The 22,884-nt window shown below is 40.3% G+C and overlaps 1 protein-coding gene across 8 annotated transcripts in view; it reads left to right on the plus strand.

The window, feature by feature from the left end:
• Nucleotides 1–22,884, plus strand: part of baz2ba (bromodomain adjacent to zinc finger domain, 2Ba) — a 369,151-nt gene that overhangs the window by 245,504 nt on the left and 100,763 nt on the right. For 5 of the 8 annotated variants that reach the window (XM_060827207.1, XM_060827211.1, XM_060827210.1 and 2 more), the window contains 3 exons: nucleotides 16,246–16,311; nucleotides 20,800–20,844; nucleotides 21,148–21,174. In XM_060827207.1, the coding sequence (XP_060683190.1) occupies nucleotides 16,246–16,311; nucleotides 20,800–20,844; nucleotides 21,148–21,174 (138 nt within the window). Of the gene's footprint in view, nucleotides 1–16,245; nucleotides 16,312–20,367; nucleotides 20,434–20,799; nucleotides 20,845–21,147; nucleotides 21,175–22,884 lie in introns of all 8 variants that reach the window. The other 3 variants (XM_060827209.1, XM_060827212.1, XM_060827214.1) reach the window with 2 other exon arrangements.

A 22,884-nucleotide genomic window follows, 5' to 3' on the forward strand; every position in this document is an offset into this window, starting at 1 on the left:
GACCTGGCCAGACCACTCAAAACATCCTTAAGCAGGCAGCCCAGACTGTAACTTTGCTATTTGTTTCAGTACGTATACATTATTACCTGGAGTAAGTTAGCTAGCTTGACTACCAGGTTTTAAAACTGACAAAACGTGTATTCACAAAATTACACAATGAAACACAAAGAACAGAATAAAGAGCCCCTACAGAACTCAGTCTATCCAAACTAGACTTAATTTGCTGTTCCGAAAATACACAACAGTCCCAATGAACAAAACCCCCTTAAACACAACGTAAAAATGAAACAAAGTCTTACAGGTCAAAGTTAGAAGGGCAGAAGGAGAGAGAGGGCAGAAGGAGAGAGAGTCCAGCAGCCTTTTTCCACACAGCCTGCTGAACTGACTCAAACAAGACTTCAGCTTTTAGGACTGACCACTCTCCTTTCATTATATAAGTCACTTCTAAAATAAAAAAAGCCACTCCACCCAGTCAAACAGTTTTTCTGTATCTAAGGAGACCACCAAGCCTGGGCTTGATCTCTGCTGGCACACCCATACCATATTCAACACTCTTCTGATGTTATTAGAGGAACTGCAACCCTTAATGAAAGTTGTCTGGTCCTCCTTTATAATAGAGGGCAGTACCTTCTCCAGTCTCGACGCCAACGTATTTGACAGGATTTTGAAGTTACATTCAGCAGGGAGATGGATCTTCCCCTCTCTTAAGAATAAGGGAGATATTAGCTTCCCTGAGAGAGTGCGGGAGAGAGATACTAATGATTATACATACCCAACATTGGCTCAGTTGACATATTTATAAACTCGTTATAGAACTCGCATGGGAATCCATCCGGGCCATGTGCTTTGCCACTTTAAAGTTGCCTTAGCACTTCTTGTATCTCTTGTGTTATTAGAGGGGCATTCAAAAGGGAGGCCTGGTCTGCAATAATACCGGGAAGATCCATGTTCTCAAAAAAGGATTCCATCCTCGTAAACCCATCCTCACAACCTTCTGACCAGTATAGCTCTGCATAGAATTTCTTAAATGCTGCGTTGATATTTTTAGACTCATGAGTGAGAGCACCAGTTCTCTCTCTAATGGACATGACAGATTGGCCTTCTTCCTGGCCAGGTATGCCAAGTATCTACCTGGCTTATCATTGTACTCAAACTGCTTCGTGAAGGAGACTCCTTTCTTCACTGTCTGAGTGAGTACGGAGTTCAGAGCATTCTAAACCCCATTATAGCTTAGTCACAGACGGTCTGTCATAATATGCAGACTTGGCTGCATTCGGCCAGCCCTCAAGTATACGGAGTATGAAATAATTATACCCCTCAAATAAGCTTTGGTAGCTTCCCAGAGCACCTGTCAGTTACTGGCTGTACCTGAATTCATGGCCCAAAAAGTTCTTGTGAAGTACTCAATAAACTTGCTGTCTTTCAAAAGAAATGGATCCGTGCACCAATACCGCATTTCTATTCCTTACCCTTTTACTTGATCTCCAAATACACTGCCACATGGTCTGAAATGGCTATCTTCTCAATCCTATAGGATAGTACCATATCCAGGAAGATCAATGGAACAAAAAAAATCAATCCTTGTGTGCACTTGTGCAGGTTGGAGTTGAAAGTAAAAATCCCTACCCTTAGATTGAAGACACCTCCACACATCCACTATCCCTAACTCCCCACACAAGTCCACCAACTGTTTGGATTGTGGGGAGATGCCCGAGAGACCTCATGGCGTCCTATCCACCTCGGGATCCATTGGATGGTTGAAGTCTCCCTCTATGATGTGTAGGGCACACTAAGAATCATCAACTAGTAAGTGCATCAATTAAAAATTTGAGGGAGTCTGCCTGGGGGCAGTAGCCATTCAAGATGCCTTACTCCTCCCCATGTATTAGAGCTTTGAGGAGAACAAACCACCCATGTTTGTTGTCATTTGATCTATCTACTGGAATGGAAAGTTCTTCTGTATTAGTATAGCCCTTCCTCTACTTTTAGAGTTAAAAGATAGAAAGAATACCCTGCCAAACCCTCCCTATTGTAATTTTACATGCTCATTATCATTCAAGTGTGTTTCTTATAGCAAAACTATATCAACCCTCTCCTTTCTGAGATTTGAGTGCACTTCCTTTCTTATGACCGGTGAGTGGCTCCTCCTTGTGTTCCAGGTACCATCTAAACGAATAACTAGCCATAACTGTCTAATGTGGTCCATGACCCCCGAGAGGAAGACACCTACTCATAGTACATGGAGTGGAGACAGCAGAGGATTTGTAAATCTAGAAAATATTATTACAAACACTACCAAAGCAAAAGTTCTAATCACCACTCCTAAAATCAGCACAAGACCAATAACTGGAGACCCCCTCCTCCTTGTCCGTAGAAGACACTCATCCTACTCACTAGCACCTCCATGGCACCTTCCCACTAGAGCTGTACCCCAAATCCAAGCATTACAAAAAACAAAGAAAACATTTATCTTACACACATGGAAATTAAAAATGGGCATCTAATCCATCCTGCCTATATTGTCAACCCTACTTGTTATCAATAGAAGAAATGACCGACCCAAACCAAGTAAAAACAAAGGGAATAACAGGGATTAGCAAAAACGACAAGCAAGGGAAAGAAAGGAAAAAAAAACCCACATGTTTTTGGAACACAGCCAGCCATATATATAAAAAAAACAACTGAGAGAGCAAAGGATGCATATTTGACCCAACCAGTCTATTTTAAAGTGTCTAGAAAATCCTTTGCCTTTACTGCTGAGTCAAAGTTATAAATGGACCCTCCATGGTTGAAGCACAACGCTATCGGGTGCTTGACAGAATATTGAATGTTCAAGTCTCTCAATGACTTCCTTACTTCTTCATAAGATTTCCTCTTTCTGATCACAGCCCCAGAAAAGTCTTGAACAAACATGATTTTCGACTCCTTATACATTAGGGCCTGTAGGTATTTCCCCAGCGTTCTGGAGGCTTCTATGACCATTTGTTTCTCTTCGTAGCACTGGAATTGCGCTAGGACTGGGTGGGGTGCTGATCCGACCCGAGCCTGCGCATCGCGACCCGGTAAGCCTGCTCCACTCGCACTTGGCCTGACTTGACTCCCAGTCCCAGGAACTGCAGGAGTCATTGCTCCAGGAAGCTGACCAGTTGCTCACCTTCCTCTTGTTGTGGCAGCCCAATTTTGCAAATGTTCTATCTTTGACCTTGATTCTCGAGGTTGTTGACCTGATCAATTAAGGCCTGGACCTGATTTTCCAGGGCCTGGATCCGCCCCACCAAGGTCTCCGACACCTCAGTATGCTGTTTAACCTACTCCACGCACTGATTTAGATGTCGGATCTCCTGCTCGTGCTTTTGTAGCATGGCAGGGATCAGTTCTAGTCCAGTGTGAGACTCTTCTAGCGCCGACCCGAACTTTTTTTGAAGTTTGACAAACTCTGAGACCAAGTTCAGCTACTCCGGTAACTTCAAAGACCCTTCCATGGGAGTCGGCACTGCAGCCACGGGCGCTGCAGGGAAGTTCCCTGCGTGTTGCCATCTACACGATCTCTTTCCAGCTGTTATCATCATCATCTTCCCTGAGTGTTAAAATTAATGTTTAGAGATTCTGGGAACTCTACATTACTGATCTTTTTCAAAAATGGCTCCTAACGGGAGGGTGAAAGCACCACTTTGCTTGGATGATGGTACGGACTCCAGCAAAGCAGACCAGTTAGATTGCCGCCGTCCTGAATTCCCCCATCCCACCTGTAGCCATTTTTAGTCATGTAGTTATTTTGAATTATCTGCAGTAAAATTAAACTGCTTATGCACACATTTAAGTATTGATTTGTTTTTATGGGACTTCTATCGTTTTTTTACTCCATCTGTTTTTGGTGAAATATTGCTATTGTACTGGTGCCAGAAATCATAGCTAACTTTAGATGTGTTAATGTTACATTTTTAATATTCTATTTATTGGATAAGAATTCAACAATTTGTCTTGGAAGCATCTGATTTGCATGACCAGACCATGTTATTTGAATGAGTATAAGTGAAATATCATGCAACGTTTAAAATGTTGTGAGCAACCTTCAACAACCTGACCAAATTAAACTTTTTTATGAAAACTTTCAAGGAACCTCACAGTTCCTTACATCACAGAATCACTTTTCTTGTAAAATTCAGTCTGAATTAATAAACCTCACCCTCCATCATTGCAAAGTATTTGCTGTAGGTGTGCCCCAATACCATTAGGGTGGGACTTGCAGGCTTCTGACCCAGCATCACTCAATGAACAGCAATATATTTCCAAGTCAGGGTGATGAATGGCTTGGAGGGGAACCTGCAGGTGGTGGTGGTAATGATGTTCCCATGTGTTTACTGTTCTTGTTTTTCTAGCTAGTAGTGCCAATGGTTTGGAAGGTGCTATCTAAGGAGCCTTGTTGAGTTTAGACAGTATATCTTGTAGGTGGGATATGCTGCTGCTGCTACAACTGAGTGTCAGTGGTAGAGGCTATGGGTGTGGTATCAATCTCGCAGGCTGTTTTCTCCTGGCAAGTATCAAGTGTCTTGTGCATTGGTGGAACTGCATTCATTCAGACTATTGGGGAATATTCTGTCACACACCTGCATTGTGCCTTGTAAATGGTGGATAGGCTTTGAGGAGTCAAGAGTTGAGTTACTCACTGCAGGTTTTAGCTGCATTATTTATACAGCTGTCCATTTCAGTTTCTGGTCAGTTGAAACCCCCAGGATGTTGGTGGTGGGGATTCAGTGGTGGTAACGCTGTTAAATGTCAGGGGCAATGCAGTGTAAAAGAAGATTATTTGCCGATCATGTCTGCACCCAATCTCCCAAAGCATTTTGACTGAGTGCCAAACTCCTGCCTTTCCCTCATGTCTCTGCAGGTTGATTGATGAAAGACAATCATGTAATGTCTTCTTTAATTCCTGACTTAAACCTGTCCCCATCACACTTTCAGCTAGTGCATTTCAAACCTGAACCACTTTTGTGAAAAAACCTTTTCCCCCTGACATTTTCTTCTTTTGCAAAATACTTTAAAACTATGTCCTCTGGTTCTCAACCCTTTATGAGTGGGAACAGTTTCTGCTTATGTAGTCTGTCTAAATCCATCATGATTTTTAAAACTTGTATAAAATCTCCCCTTGGTCTTTTGCTGCCCAAGAATAATAGTACCAAATTCTCCAATGTACCTTTAGAATTGAAGTTTCTGCATTCTTGTAAACCAGTTCCACACTTACTCCAATTTGCATTCTTTCTAAAATTTGGTGCTCAAAACTATACATGATACTAAAGCTGAGGCTCAACCAGTGTCCTGTATAAGTTCCACATAACCTCCCTACTGCTGTACACTATTCTGAAATGATGCAAAAATTTAATGAGAATTGCAAAGTATTGAATAAGCTTGAAAAATTGAAGAATTTGAAGAGCTCTACAGTGAAATGGATATATACAGAAATTTCAAATCAAACTTAGCAAATGTCTTTGCACTTAGAACCTTTCATGTTGCAACATGGGTAGCTTTTGTTTTAAACCAATATGATGCAATCAATTATACTGTTCCTATCCAAGAGTTTTTTGAGACAACAGGAAAGCAGTGTGTGTCAGGCTGTTACTTTTGTGCAGGGGTCCTGATACTGACAGTAATTGACAGCACACTACATCACTGGTTAGTATATGAGCACTCTGAGCTGGCAACTGAATACTTCGTGGCAACTGATTCTGTTGGCAAGTGTGAATTTAGTTTGGTGCTGTTTGAAGAGAATGAAGATAAATGCATTGGATAATGGGGTGGTCCCATTGTGGGTTGACCACGAGGTCAACAACTAGGTTAGAAGCAAACTGCTTTGAAAAAGACCTGGATTTATTTCTGGTTAAGAAATGAATTCAAAAGTTATGAAATATATATGGATAACTGAAATGATTGCTAAGCCTGAAGGTTCATGTACATTTGGGATTATGGAAATGTCCTTTGTCGAGTGAAACAGGATGACGGATTTTGTATTTACCGAAGAGTTTAAAAATTGGATCACCCATTACCTTTATGTCAAAATGATGTGGAGGTCCTGGTGTTGGACTGGGGTGGACAAAGTCAGAAGTCACGAAACACCAGGTTATAGTTCAACAGATTTATTTGAAATCACAAGCTTTTGGAATGCGGCTCCTTCGTCAGGTGAAGTCAAACAAGGCGTGCGCTAGGCAAAATTAACATGAGCAAGAATCAGCACTGTTTGAAGTTAGGGAATCCAATCATAAGTCTAATAATGGCCAGGAAGACTCTGTTCCCGAACCTGCTGGTGTGGTCAGACCTCTGTATCTTTAGTCTGACAGAAGAGGTTGTTGGAGGTCATTACTGGGTGTGATGGGTCTTTGATATTGGCAACCTTTCTGTGGCAGTGAGCCATGTAAATGGAGTCCATCAGTGGAAGATTAGCTTCCATGATGGCCTGACCTGTGCTTACAACCTTCTGTAGTTTCTTACGGCCCTGGGCAGAGCAGTTGTTAGGCCAGGCGTTCGGAGTCCAGATAGTATGCTTTCAGTGGTGCTTCTGTAAAAGTCGGTGATGGTCTTTATGGACATGCCAAATTTCCTGAGCAACCTGAGGAAGAAGAGGTGGTGTTATGCCTTCTTAACCGTCACATCTATCTGGAAAGTCCAAGGCAGGTTGTTGGTTATCGTTGCTCCAAGGAACTTGATATCGTCCACCCTCTCAACCACAGTTCTGTTGATGCAAGTGGGGGTGTGTTCTCCTTTGTTTCTGAAGTCAATGATCAATTCTTTAGTTTTGCTGGCATTAAGCAGGAGGTTGTTCTCATTGCACCACGTCACCAAGCCCTCTCTCCTTCCTGCATTCTGACTCGTCATTGTTAGACATTTGTACCAGCACAGTGGTGTCATCAGCAGACTTGTAGATGACATTCATTCGGAACTTGGCAACACATTTTTGGGTAGTACAGTTTGAGGCTGAGGATGCATCCTGGGGTTGGGGGCGTTCAGTGTTGAGTGTTATTGTGGAAGAGATGCAGTTGTCTGTCTTCCCTGATTGCAGTCTGTGGGTCAGAAAGCTGAAGATCAGTTGCAAGGGCACCTGGTGTTGTGTGACTTCTGACTTTGTATGTCAAATATTAGCTGAACAGGTTCAGAGGAGGTTCATGAGAATGATCCCTGGAATGAAAGGCTTAACATAAGAATGCTTAAGGACTCTGGGACTATACTTGACGGAGTTTAGAAGGATGAGCAGGGGATCTGATTGAAACTTAGAGAATACTGAATGACCTGGACACTGGATGTTGGGAAGATGTATCCATCGGCAGAAGAGACGAGCACCTGAGTGCACATCCTTAGTGTAAAGGAAAGACCTTTTAGAACAGAGATAAAGAGGAACTTCTTTACCCAGAGCGTGGTGAATCCGTGAAATTCATTGCCACAGAGGGCTGTGACGGCCAGGTTGTTGATATATTTAAGACAGAGACAGATAAGTTCTTGATTGCGAAGGGAATCAAAGGTTACAAGGAGAAAGCAGGGAAATGAGGTTGAAAAACCTATCAGCCATGATCAAATGGTGTAATTTCTACTCTTATAGTCTTACTGTCTTCTAGAGGTGGACCTTAAAAAGCAACAATGTAAAGAAGAAAATTCTGTTAGCTTGTCTAGGGTATTTCTTGTGCTGGAAATTTGTCATGGTCTGGCTTGGTAACGACTTGAGCACCATGATTTTGGGATATTACGTACTTCATATCATCACAAAATTACATATTGTGATCAAACAATATCCTCAGAAGTCTGGTAACTGTTTAAAAAAACAGTTTGTGGAGAATTAGGTTAAACATAAAGCATTTTCAACTGATTGACTTGGTTTAACTGTTGTATGTGCTGATGACTTCTCTATTCATTTAAGAAATTCCCAAAGGAAGTAAGTCTGGCCAATTTCAACTGACTTTCAAATGCAATCATTGCAAATCCATGGCATTAATCTGCCCATAGCTTATGACTCATTGGCAGTGTACTTGGGAGTCATAGAAACATAGAATCCCTACAATGTGGAAGCAGGTCATTCAGTCCACACCGACTCCCCGAAGAGCGACCCACCCCGCTCTCCTATCTCTGAAACCTTGCATTTCCTATGGCTAATCCACCTAACCTGCACATCTTTGGACTGTGGGAGGAAACTGGAGCGCCTCGAGGAAACCCATTCAGACAGTTGCCCAAAAGTGGAATTAAACGTCAGTCCTCGTACTGTGAGACAGCAGTGCTAACCACTATGCCAACGTGCTGCTCCATAAGAATGTTGAACATTGGAAATGCAAAGTTCACGTCAATGCAAAGTGGAAAAAGTTTTTCTTTTTTGCGTTGGGAATATGATAGTAGAAATAGTGTTTTTTTTAATCATGGCTGTATCTAACCCATGCTTAGCCTGACCTATGAGTGCTTTATGTCAACAGTGGTCATTTCAGAGACATGGGTAGAGCAGGGACAGGAATGGTTATTGTAGGTTCAGGGATTTAGATGTTTGAGTAAGAACAGAGAAAATGGTAAAAGAGTGCGTGGTGTGACATTGTTAGTAAAGGACAGTATTATGGTTGCAGAAAGGACGTTTGAGCACTTGTCTACTGAAGTAATATGGGCTGAGATTAGAAACAGGAAAGGAGAGGTCACCCTATTTGGAGTTTTCCATTGGCCTCCGAATAGTTCCAGAGATGTCGAGGATGGGATAGCAAAGGTGATCCTCAATAAGTTAATAGTGAAAAGGTGGTTGTTATGGCATCTTTAACTTTCCAACTATCGACTGGGAATACTATAGTTCAAGTGGTTTAGTTGGGTCAGTTTTTGTTCAATGTGACTTCCTGACACAGTATGTAGACAGGCCAACAAGGGGCGAGGTCACATTAGATTTGGTACTGGGTAATGAACCCAGCCAGGTGTAAGATTTGGAAGTAGGTGTGCAATTTGGAGATAGTGACCATAATTCGTTTATGTTTGCAATAGCAGTGGGCAGGGATAGATATATATTGCAGGGCAAGAGTTGTAGCTGGGGAAAAGGCAATTACGATGCGATTAGGCAAGATTTAGGATGCATAGGATGGGGAAGGAAACTGCAGAGGATGGGCACAATTGACATGTGGAGCTTATTCAAGGACCAGCTACTACTGTCAGGCAGGAATGACGTTGATGAGTGCGGGAGCCATGGTTTACTAAGGAAGTTGAAACTCTGGTCAAGAGGAAGAAGGCTTATGTTCAGATGAGATGTGATGGCTCATAAGATGCTTGAGAGTTAGAAGTTAGCGAGGAAAGACCTAAAGAGAGAGTTTAGAAGAGTCACGAGGGGACATGAGAAGTTGTTGGTGGATAGGATCAAGGAAAATCCTAAGGCTTTCTATAGGTGTATCAGGAATAAAAGAATGAGTAGAGTAAGATTAGGGCCAATCAAGGATAGTAGTGGGAAGTTGTGCGAGGAGATACAGAAAGCGCTAAATGAATACATTTCAACAGTATTCACACAAGAAAAAGATAATGTGGTCAAGGAGGATACTCGAATACAGGCTAGTAGACTAGATGGGATTGAGGTTCATAAGGAGGTGTTAGCAATTCTGGAAAGTGTGAAAATAAGTAAGTCCCCTGGGCTGGATGGGATTTATCCTAAGATTCTCTGGGAAGCCGAGATTGCTGAGCCTTTGGCTTTGCTCTTTATGTCGTCATTGTCTACAGAAATAGTGCCAGAAGACTGGACGATAGCAAATAGTCCCCTGTTTAAGAAGGGGAGAAAAGACAACCCTGGAAATTATAGACCAGTGAGCCTTACTTCGGTTGTGGGTAAAGTGTTAGAAAGGATTATAAGAGATAGGATTTATATTCCTCTGGAGTGGAATAAGTTGATTAGGGATAGTCAACAAGATTTTGTGAAGGGTGGGTCATGCCTCACAAACCTTAGAGTTCTTTGAAAAGGTGACCAAACAGGTGGATGACGGTAAAGCGGTTGATGTGGTGTATATGGATTTCAGTAAGGCGTTTGATAACGTTCCCCATGGTAGGCTATTGCACAAAATACGGAGGCATGAAATTGAAGGTGATTTCACAGTTTGGATCAGAAATTGGCTAGCTGAAAGAAGACAGAGGGTAGTGGTTGATGGGAAATATTCATCCTGGAGTTCAGTTACTAGTGATGTACTGCAAGGATTTGTTTGGGTTCACTGTTGTTTATCATTTTTATAAGTGACCTGGATGTGGGCATAGAAGGATGGGTAAGTAAATTTGCAGATGACACTAAGGTCGGTAGAATTGTGGAGAGTGACGAAGGATGTTGTAAGTTACAGAGGGACATAGATAAGCTGCAGAGCTGGGCTGAGAGGTGGCAAATGGAGTTTAATGCAGAAGAGTATCAGGAATGCAGAGTACTGGGGCTAATGGTAAGATTCTTGGTAGTGTTGATGAGCAGAGAGATCTCTGTCCATGTACGTAGATTCTTGAAGGTTGCCACCCAGGTTGATAGGATTGTTAAGCTTTATTGTGTTAGCTTTTATTAGTAGAGGGATTGAGTTTCAGAACCATGAGATCACGCTGCAGCTGTACAAAACTCTGGTATGGCTACCCTTGGAGTATTGCATACATTTCTGATCACCGCATTACAGAAAGGATGTGGAAGCTTTGGAAAGAATTCAGAGGAGATTTACTTGCATGTTGCCTGATATTTAGGGAACGAGGAGAGGCTGAGGGATGTGAGGCTGTTTTCATTAGAGAGAAGAAAGTTGAGGGGTGAATTAATTGAGACATATAAGATAATCAGAGGGTTAGATAGGATTGGACAGTGAGAGCATTTTTCCTAAAATGGCGATGGTTGGTACACAACTTAAGATTGAGGGGTGATAGATATAGGACAGATGTCAGAGGTAGTTTCTTACTCAGAGTGCTAGGGGCGTGGAACATCCTGTCTGCAGCAATAGTAGACTTGCCAACTTTAAGGTCCTTTAAATGGTCATTGGATAGGCATATAGATAAGCATGGAGTAGTGTAGATTAGATGGGCTTTAGATTGGTTTCACAGGTCAGTGCAACATAGAGGGCCAAAGGACCTGTACTGCACTGCAATGTTCTATGTTTCTATGGTGTCTCATGTTCCTTTATTTTTGCTGAGTGTTAATGTTAGTTTAATACTCTTATGTTTGTTAATAATAATACAGAGTTTGCTCTGCTGCTGAAATTTATTTCTCTGAAGCGAAGTGCACATTTTGCGTAATTGATTACTTTATCTTTTTTTTCCCATGCGACATATTCAGGTGTAGTTTATTTATACATTTATGGTCATCAAATTTATTTTGAAATTAAAATCTTTTAAGTTAACTAATCCATAATAAAACACTGTCTGAATGTTAATATAATTGAACCTGCAAATATTGAATTGCAGCGTACGTGCAGTGGGGAGGCAATGGTTTAGTGACAGTAATCTAGAGACACAGGTTAGTACTTTGGTGACATAGATTTAAATCCCACCACGGTCAATAGTGAAATTTAAATTGGTGAAAATCTAGAATGTCAATTGTTGTGAAAACCTAACTGGTTTACTACTGTCTTTTAGAGAAGGAAACCTGTCATTCTTACGTAGTCAAACCTACATGTGAATCTATATCCACAGCAAAGTGGTTCTTTCAACATTGGCCTTCAAGTGGAAATTAGGGGTGGGCAATCAATGCTGGCCCAGTGACACCCACTTCCATGACTGAATATTACATTTTTAAAAAAATGCATAATTGCATCAGGTAAACATATCAGAGTTCCTAAGGATTTGAACTTGATTCCAGTTGGTTGCAGCATACCTTTTATTGCCACATGGCAGAGTCATGGAGATGCACAGCGTGGAAACAGACCCCTTGGTCCAACTCGTCCGTGCCGACCAGATATCCTAATCTAACCTAGTCCCATTTTCCAGTATTTAGTCCATATTCCTCTTATCCCTTCCTATTCATATACCCATCCAGATGCCTTTTAAATTTTATAATTGTGCCGACCTCTACCTCTACTTCTGGAAGCTCATTCCATACATGCACCACCCTCTGTCTGAAAAAGTTGCCCCTTAGGTTCCTTTTAAATCTTTCCCCTCTCACCTTAAATCTATACCCTCTAGTTTTGGAGTCCCTTCACCCCAGGAAAGAGAATTTGTGTAGTTATCCTATTCATGCCCCTCACATTTTATAAACCTGTATAAGGTCACCCTTCAGCCTCTGACGCTCCAGGAAAAATAGCCTCAGTTTATTCAGCCTCTCCTTATAGCTCAAACCCTCCAATCCTGGCAACATCCTTGTAACTCTTTACTAAACCCTTTCAAGTTTCACAACATCCTTCCTATAGCAGGGAGACTAGAACAGCATACAGTGTTCCAAAGTGGCCAAGGATGACACATTTTACGTTAGTGGGCAGAGGAACATGTGTTGTCTACTTATAAATCTTGAATTTGCAAAAAATAAGTTTGTAGTCTTTTAGGACTATCATTATTTAGGATAAAATGCAGGAATGAATGGGTTGTGTGACTTGGTTTATTCCGGCAATAAGTGTTAGTAGCTTAGCTTTTAAAGAGTAACTTCAGTTATCTTACTGGGAAGGGGATGCAAAATATTCACATGTAAACATATGAGCTGGCAATCTACTGGCATTGGATTAACTGTTGGCCTCCAAGTCCCAGGGAGGTATAAGGAATGTCAGGTATTGTAAGTGGTTATACTTCAAACTGTCAATTTAATTCCAAGTTAGAATTTAGTTATAGGTCCAGAGGATAACTAATTAACATTTCACTTGGATAAAATGTTATCTTTAACCAATTTCCTTCACTCTATCTGATATCAAGAGAGATGACTCAAGCACTGGATATTACAAAATACTTGGTCTCCGATAATATTTGAGCAATAGAACTAAAGATTTGTGCTTCAGAACTAGCTGTGCTGCTGACTAAGCTGTTTTAATATAGCTGCAGCACTGGCATCTACTTGACAGTGTTGAAAATTAACTGGGTATATCCCGTCCACAAAAAGCTAGATAAGTCCATCCTGACCACTTACTATTCAATCACTATTCTTAACCGTTAAAGTGGTGATCATCAAAGAGGCAGCAATATCAAGCAGCATTGGCAAAGGAATAAACTGCCCACTGCTGCTTAGGGTTCTGCTAAGCCCACTCAATGCCTAGTCTATTTACAACCTTGGTTCAGAAGAGCTGAATTCCAGAGCAGAGGTGAGAGTAACTGACCATGACATCAGGGCAGCATTTGACCAATTGTGACATTAAGGAGCCCCAAGAAAACTGGAGCCAATGAGAATCAGGAGAAACTCTCCACTGGTTGGAGTCATATGCAGCACAAGCGAGATGATAATTGTGCTTTTTGGAGGTCAGCCATCTTTGCCTCATTATATCACTGCAGGACCTCCTTGGGATGCAGTCTTAGGCCCAGCATTTTCAGCTGTTTCAACGACTACCTTCCCTCCATCACAAAGACAGCAATGGGGATGTTCACTGATGATATACAGTGTTCAGCACTGTTTACAACTCCTCAAATACAGACGCATTCCTTGTCCATGTGCAGCAAGAAAACATCTGGACTTGAGCTAGTATATGGCAAGTAATATTCACACCACACAAGTGCCAAACAATGACCATCTCCAGCAAGAGAGAATTCAACAATTGACCATGACATTCAATATCATGATGTCTGCTCAATCTCGGTCAGTATCCTGGAGGATTATCATTTACCAAACGCTGTGGTACAAGGGCAGGATAGAGACTGGGAATTATGTGGTGATCACTCATTGCCTGTCTCACTAATGCCTATCCACCATATCAAGTCAAGAATGTGATGAAATACTCTGTGTCTGGAAGAGTGCAATTCTACCAACACTCAAGCTTGACATCGTTCAGAACAAAGCAGCCTGGATTGGCACTCCCATTTAACCCATTCAGTACTGATGCACAGTCACAGCTTTGTGTGACATTTGCAAGGCATACTCCTGTCACTCACCAAGGCTCCTTCAGCTGTAACTTCTGAACCTGCATTCTCTACCAACTCAAAGGTCAAGGGCAGGAGATACATTGAAATTAGGGTCCTGGTGCATGAATCATAAAATACTATCAAGTAGTTGTGAAGGCAAATGGATGGTGCGGCTCTTTATTTCAAGGGGAATGGAGTATAAGATTGGGAGGATACAGTGAGGTCTGCAGATGATAGAGATCAGAGTTGAAAGTGTGTTCCTGGAAAAGCACAGCAGGTCAGGCAGCATCCGAGGAACAGGGGCTGATGAAGGGCTCCAGCTGAAATGTCGATTTTCCTGCTCCTCAGATGTTGCCCGACTTGCTGTGCTTTTCCAGGAACACGCTTTATATAATTGGGAGGTCTTGCTGAAATTATTCCAAAGCACTTGTCAGATGACACTTGCAATACTGTAAACAGCTTTTATCCTTTTATATATGGAAAAATGTGCTGGCATTGGAGGCAGTCCAGAGAAGGTTCTATAGGTTGATTCTGAGTAGGGAGGGATTCTCTTCTGAAGAGATGTTGAGCAGATTGTTCTGTACTCATTTGAGGTTGGAAGGTGGAGAGGTAACCTTATTGAAGCGTGTAAGATTCTTAAGAAGCTTAACAGGGAAGATGCAGAGAGGTTGTTTCCCCTTCTAGTAGAGTGTCTTGGATAAAAGGGCAAGATCTCAGAGTTAGAGGTTGCCCATTTGTGAAAGAGATGAGGGATTACTTATTTTATCGAGTATGAGTCTGTCATATTCTTTACTACAGAACACATTCAAGGTTGGATTGCTAAATGCGTTCAAGACTAAACTAGACAGATTTTTAATCAGTAAGGAGATCAAAACTTATGAGGGTATGGCAGAAAAGTAGATTATCAGGTCAGCCATGACCACCTCGAATTGTGGAGCAGACTTGATGGGCTGAGTGGTCTACTTCTGCTTCTATGTCTTGTGGTCTTAAGTCACACACCATCCTGACTTGGCACTGTATTACTGTTCCTTTATTGTCACGGAGTTAAAATCCTGGAACCACCTCCCCTAACAGCACTGTGGATCCCCCTATACTTGAAGGACTGCTGCTAATTAAAAAGGTAACTTATGACGACCTTCTCCAAAGTAATTGGGGATGGTCAACAAATATTGATCACCTTTGTTCCAATGAATGAAAAAAAAGAAAATGCAGAAACTGCAAAAGGATTTGGGCATGCTTGGCGAGTGGCCAAAGAAATAGCAGATGGAATTCAATGTGGGAACGTGTGAGGTTATACATCCTGGTTGGAAGAATAGAGGTACAGACTATTTTCTTGACAGTGAAAGGCTTTGGAAATCTGAAGCACTGGAGTCTGAGTTCGTGGGGAGGGGGTTCCAGAGGTGTTTTACAAGAATGATCCTGAGGATGAAGGGTTTGTCACATGAACAGTCGTTACAGACTCTGGGTCTGTACTTGATGGAATTTAGAAGAATGAAGGGAGATCTCATTGAAACCAAGAGAATACTGAGAGGTGGATAAAGTGGAGGGTGTGGAGAAGATGCTTCAACTAGTAGGATACTAGGTCCTGGGGGCATTGGCCCCACCTCAGAGTGAAAGGAGGATCCTTTAAATCTGAGATGAGGAGGAATTTCTTCAGTCAGAGGGTAGAGCCTCTGTGGAACTCATTGCCACAAAAGGTTATGGAGGATAACTCTTTGAGTATATTTAAGACAGAAATAGATTCTTGATTGGTAAGGGGATCAAGAGTTATAAGATGAAGGGAGGAGAATAGTGTTGAAAAACATGTCAGCCATGATCAAATGATGGAATAGACTTAATGGGCTGACTGGCCTAATTCTGCTCCAATATCTTCTGGTCTTATGGTCTAAATTATGATGAAATCATCAGAAAACTAGTCATCTCAGCATTATTTTCTTCACCTTAATGCGACGTAGGTTCAACAATTGTATTTAGTTCCCACATAATATGAGATGAAAGGTCTGCAAGCAAATTAATTAACTTTAATGCGATCTGAGTAATGATGAGAGTTCAATTTCCAGTAAAGACTGTGCTGCTATGATTGAGCTCATAAAAAAAATAAAATCATAGGGTGCTTAAGGTACCAAGTATCTAAAGAAATACCATAAGTTTTGCTTTTCGTATTTACAATGGAACATTATTTGTTTTTCAATATGCTAAAGTAACATTTCCTACCAGTTAATTAAATGTTAAGAATTTTGCATTTTTTAGTTTGATATTATGTATATTTCTCCCCAGGAAAAAATCAAAAGAATTCAGCAAATAAGAATGGAAAAGGAACTGAGAGCTCAGCAAATTCTAGAGGTAGATTCTCCTTTTTTTGTGCATGTAGATATTTCGCATTAGTAATTTGATGTGATGTGTAGATTGTGGAACTTTGATTTGATGTTTTACAATATACGTTAAAGGGCTATTCCAGAATCCAAAAAATGTGCAAGTCACATTGCCTGGTTCCCTCAATTTTAGTTGAACATTGAATCCTGTCAAGTGGTGGTTATTGGAAGCCTGCCTCCTAGCCTTTCCCCATGCTTGTGGAGTGGTCAACTGAAGTTACATATAACTAAGTGTTGCTCTCTTTTAGATTAAAATGCTTACAATAACTAAGATCTTCCAAAGCCTCTTATTCACAGTTAAATTGAAATATTTCTGTACTTAGCCACGGGGTAATAGCAATGTGACACAAGGTAAATTCCACTTCAAGACCATACACAAACATGATAAGCAAATCAGCCTCCTCTGGGCTATAACCAGCCTGTGATTCTATGATTCTACCTTGTGCTTTGGCTTTTCAGTACCAGCTTGAAATGTAAGTATTCAATTTTCTCCTGAACTAATTTATTTATATCTCTTGAGTTATTTACATTATCCAACAATATACAGGGGAATCTTGATTATCTGAACGAGTTGGGCGGGCACTATTTCATTCGGATAATTGATTATTTGGTTAATCAATTCAATGCCTTTCCTCTGGGACTCAGAGTTTCCTATTAAGTCTGCTCCCCATCCAGGAGACGCGCAGCACGCATGTGAGCTCTCGCCCGTCCCCAACCCCCCCCCCCCAAACCCCATCCAACACCGCACTCTGCCCGCACCCGCAAACCCCGTCGAACACTGCCATCCCCGCCGCCTGACTCCAAATCCCGTCTGCCCCTGCCCCCACTCCAGGGCAGCCAGACTGGGCACAAACAACAAGACTGCTGCCGCTGCTATTATCTTTTGGGGGATGAGTCTCCAAATAGAGTGACGCGCCCGCACATACACTCACTCTGCAGCTTTTTGACAGGTTCCACTTCTGCCCCGTACAGGACAATGTTAGCCAGATTATCTGGGGAAGTGGGGTTTAGGGTACACGCCTGTGTAGAACTCCAGGGAAGATGTGGGAAGAGAGAAAGAGAGGGGGTGGGAAGTCAGTCATTTACAGCCTCCGCTCCCATCAGTCCAGGACTGTTCTTGGTAGCACTTTTAATCACTGTAAACAAAAGACATGATCAGTGTTGGACACACATCTTTGATGTAATGTTTCTGTTGGGACCTCGAGATCTCCTTCGGATAATCTGATTTTTGGAAGATTGGTATTCGGATAATCGAGGTTCCTCTGTATTTTTTCTTCTTTTACTTTGGAAAGCAGTACCTTGGTAAGAATTGCAAAACCTATCATTTCAAAGTGTTTCCAGCAGTTCAGCCTCTAAAGACTGACATGTTATGTTTAAAGTTATTCTCTGTGGATCTGCCTGGCTGACCAGCTCTGATTGTAGTGTCTCAACTCAGCATACAGATGGCTCAAACATTACAAACGCGATAACTCTGAAGATTTATTAATAGTAATCCAGAATCCTGGAAAGAAACATTTTACAAATACGTATATCGTTCTTTCTGGGTGCCTGTTTGTTTTGTGATAGATTGTTGAGATGTACCCTGGATACTGTTGTTTCACTAGCACAAACTGAAATCTCCTACATTGTCACTCTGTAATGCAAAATTGGACACTTAAAACTGGAAATTATTGGTGTCCAGTTTGAATGAATTTGAATTGTTTGTATTTATATGCCATCTTATCACAAGAAAATCCCTCAAGGTAAAAGCTACTTGACCATTATGGAGTAGAAATTTGACAATGAGTCACAGAGTAGATGCCCAAAATCTTGGTCGAAAAGGTGGATATTGAGGGTAAACGAGAAATAGAGGCAGCAAGTTAGAGGTATAGGGAAGACGTCCAGAGCACCAGTACAGCCTGGAGGATTGCAAGACTGGGTTAAAGGAGAGGGAAGCCAGGAACAGATTTAAAAATAAGAATGCAAATTTTAAAACTGAGGCATTACTTGCTGGGTAACCAATCTATGATAGAAAACAGAGGAGTAATAGGTGAATGGAACTTGGGAATAAGGGCCAAAGGTAGGAGAGTTTTGGATGGCCTCAAGTTTACAGAGGGTAGATTTTCTCTTTCAAATGAGATGTGAGCATTACTGGCAAGACCAGAATTTATTGTCCATCCCTAATTGCTCATGCGAAGGTGGTTCTGAGTTGCCGTCTTGAACTGCTGCAGTCTGTGTAGTATAGAGACACCAACAGTGTTCAAGATGGAGTGACTGAATTTTGATCCAGGGATAGTAAAGGCATGGTATCCTAGTCAGTATGGTCAGAACCAATATTCCCTCTCATTTTGCTGCTACCTTTGAATTCTGAGAAGTACAGAATATTTAAAGCAGAGGATCTATTCAGTGGAAGCCATATGGTAATTTTTTCAGTGTTTATTAACTATTAAAATTGCGCTTTTACATTATTTAACAATTACAGGTATTCTACCTGCAAAAATAAGCAAATTGGTTTGCTTGGTCCTTCGAGCCTGCTCCACTATTTAGTATGATCATGGTTAATCTCATCTCAACTTCAACTCCACTTTCCTGCCCACTTCATATTGACTTTCAAACCCTTACTCATTAAAAATCTGTTTATCTCCTCCTTACATTTACTGAATGTAGTGAATTCTATAGATTCACAACCCTTTGAGAGAAGTATTTTCTCCTCATTTCTATTTTAAATCTGCTGTCCAAAATCTGACATTTTGTTCTAGATTGCCTCACATGAGGAAACATCCTCTCTGTGTTTACTTTGTTAATTGCCTTTAGCATGTTGTATACGTCAATTAGATCTCCTCTCAATCTTTTAAATTCTGGAGATTATAGGCCTGAACTGCTTCATCTCTCTTCATAAGACAAACCCCTCATCTCTGCAATCAATCCAGTGAACCTCCTCTGAACTGCCTCCAATGCAGCTCCTCTTTCCTCAAGTAAGGGGAGCAAAATTGTACACAGTACTCTGGGTGTGATCTCATTGGTGCCTTGTACAGTTGTAGCAACAGTTCTCTTCTTCTATACTCTATTGCTTTCGCAACAAATGTCAAAACTTTATTTGCCTTCCTTATCACCTGCTGTGCCTGAATGCTCGTTTTCTGCAATTCATGCATGAGAACACCGAAATCCCTCTACATTGAAGCATTCTGAAATGTCATTTGCTTTAGGAGAAGATATGTTAAAATGATAACTTTTACAATTCCAGAGATTAATAATCAACACTGCACATAATTTTTGTTTGTTTTTCATTCAAAATCTCTTATCCATTGTTCACAGTACCAAGAGTGCTGTTTTGTGTAAAAATCACTTTTAACTCTGTCAGTACCTGAAAAACTCTATTTGTGCACTTTTAATTCTTAATTGTACACTTTTAATCTTGTAAGTCAAAGATTTTCTTGTATCAGTAACATTTTTCAAATAATGAAATTTTTAATAATGAATTTCATGTGGAAACATCTGGTGAATGTGAAGAGAGAAATGAAACCTAATGTGACTCTTTTTGCAAACTATTTTTTTTAAAACTTAAAATTGCTTTAAAAACATTAATTGCTTAATCACAACCCAAATGTTTGCTAGAAGAGTTTCCTCACAACATGTTTATATTGTGGATTTAAATTGACAATTTTGCTGTGCACTTCCCCTGTTGTGAGTGGTGTTAGTCTTGTACGGTTTTAAAAATCACATACTTCAGTCAGCATGGTCTTGCAACCATTTGGCCCTAGCATAGGCAGTTCTTGAATAGCCCTTAAAATCTTTTCTTTATGTCTCCAAGTATTTAAAGTATTTGTAAAGATTTGTATCGAGACTATGGATGTTTTATTGATATTTTACATATCCAGTGTTAAATTGTTGGAAATGTGTCATTAGATATCCTGGCTGAAGTTTGTTGAAATGCTAGCTCATTGGCACTTTGCTGTGATGTTTAGTGTATAACTCTTAAAAGCTTGAGATTATTTCAAGTTCCAGTGGTGCTTTTTGCATGACCTCCAGACCTGTTTTGCATGCACAGGCTAAGAGGAAAAAGAAGGAAGAAGCAGCAAATGCAAAGTTATTGGAAGCCGAGAAACGAATGAAGGTTAGTTTAGATGGATCTCTGGACGTCTGACCTTCAATGGGTATTGCGTAGGGAGATTATGTAATTAAACATTAATTGTGTAGGGACGTGAACTAAAAAAATGAAGAAACAATTTAGCCAGTTGTATCATAGGACCTCGTTAATGGTGTACCATTAGATTGTCATAAATGTTATGGAACGTTTCATGTTTGGTTATTTCTCTCTCTGGTAACTTGAGCTGCTTTTACATTTTACCTTATTAATATCAGAATCTTGCACTTCATGCCATTCAGGGTTCAATGTCTGGTATACTATAGAATTGTAATCCTTTTGCAATTAGTCTCTTGTTTCACTGTTCAATATTTATATATTCTGTTCCTTTTTAAGGAGAAGGAATTAAGAAGGCAACAAGCTGTTCTCCTTAAGCATCAGGTTGGTAAATTATGCACACGCGCGCACACACGCACACATATATATGTATATATACAGTACATGATTTAGTGAATATTACTTAGCTCTACTGTGACTTTTCATTTTAGCTATGGGGAATATGTTGAATTAAACATTTGTTCAAACTACGAAGATTTATCTTTCCTCATTGTAAATATACTTACTTTTTTCTCAAGTTAAGTTGGCTTGCTTTGGTATTGGGAAAGTGATTTTTCTTATGAAATGAATTGGTTTTATCATTTTGTGATTACTGTTTCATAATGATGTGCCAACTCTTTCTACCAGGAGTTGGAGAGGCATAGACTAGATATGGTATGGGTATGTTTTTTGTACATCTAACACCGCATCGTGATTTGGTTGTGATATGGTTGTCATAGTAATGCATAAAGTGTAGCACTGGCTGCTGTCATACTACATACTTCTGCATGGCTTTTACAGCACAGTGCATTGCATACATCTGCTATAATTTCAAAAGACAAAACTTTTTGAATTAACAACTGTAGCTTCCATATTCAACAGTCTCCTTAAAAGATAAGTTTACTTCTTTGCAGGAGACAACGGAAGGATAAATATATAAGCCCTAAAATTGGATGTATTCCTTCTGAAATGGATAGACTGCCATTAGATGTTTGATTTTTACCACAATTCATTTCCTTGCCCACATTCTATAAACTTTATTATTTACATCCCTGTACAATGCAATTCCAGCAAACCAAATTTTGCAAAGCTAAGCACAGTTTCTTTGAGTTCCGAGTTCCGTCTAGGTGATAGTAAATTGATCATAAAGCTGATTAGAGATATCTCCTGATGAAGAGCTTTTGCCCGAAACGTCGATTTTACTGCTCCTCGGATGCTGCCTGGACTGCTGTACCCTTCCAGCACCACTAATCCAGATATCTAAGCAGCTGACATTCATTTGTCATTGTGAATGATAAAAGTTACATTTTTATAATTTCTGGAATGGACTTAATGATACTATATCAGTGATTTTATTCAGCACATCTTCGCTTCCTCTTAACAGAAAATCCAAAACTTATACAAGAATGCTAAGAAACATTGGTTTCTGTGCAGGGACCTTGTATTCTACCATTACTGTTTCATGGAAAGTTCCATTGCTCCTTCATTCATTGAGCAGGTTCCATTGTTTTGCTAATTGATCACCCATAGCATTGTGCAAAGGGTATCAAGACCAAGTATAGTATTTAAGTGGTAGGGTTAAGGGTAGTGGGATAATTAAAGCATGCTGCTGTAAGATTTTTTTGTTTTGTGATATACTGTAACCTTTTGCTAAATAACAAAAGGTTATTTGAGGGGAAGCAGAAAAGTAGAGTTAGTTATGGAATTTGTCTGCAGTACAGGAACGGAGAGTTGGAAAACTGAAGTTACACTTGATAACTTTAAAAGAGGCAGTTTCCATTGTAACTATAGACATAAATTTGTAATGCAACATCTAAAATAATTAATATATTATGAAGAATATGTGAAATTAAAGGACTCAGTAAAGTGGGGGGGGGAGTGAGAGAAGAAGCAAGAGTAGTATGGTGACCCTTTGCATTTCACAAAAAAAGTTTATTTGCTAAACTTACGATGTCTGGTACTGATTTGGAAGTATTAAAAGGAATAATTTTGTTTGCTGGAATATGAGCATATATGCTAAAATAAAAAATTCTTTTTGGATACAATTGATGTGGGATAGCTCAATATTTTTCCTCTAGTTGATGTTCTGGAATGCTAACTCTAATCTTCCATTCAAAACTTAGATATGCAGGTAATAAATGTTATGAAATTGGCTGATTACAACATATTTATTCTAATTGGCCTGTTACTAAATGTTTTGCGTCTGAAGCAGATGTAAGGTAATTAGCCTGTTGAAGCCGACCATTGCGCTTTATACCTGACAGCTATGGAGAAGCATCGCACTGGTTTGCTCTGCTTTTCCAAGAACTACGTACATAACTTAAAGCATACGCTTTCGTTTTACACTGTCTTTACATCTGTTGCTTTTTCTGTTTTGCTTTTGAT

Source organism: Hemiscyllium ocellatum, chromosome 7 (genome assembly GCF_020745735.1).
Source record: "Hemiscyllium ocellatum isolate sHemOce1 chromosome 7, sHemOce1.pat.X.cur, whole genome shotgun sequence".
Classification (NCBI taxonomy): Eukaryota; Metazoa; Chordata; class Chondrichthyes; order Orectolobiformes; family Hemiscylliidae; genus Hemiscyllium; species Hemiscyllium ocellatum.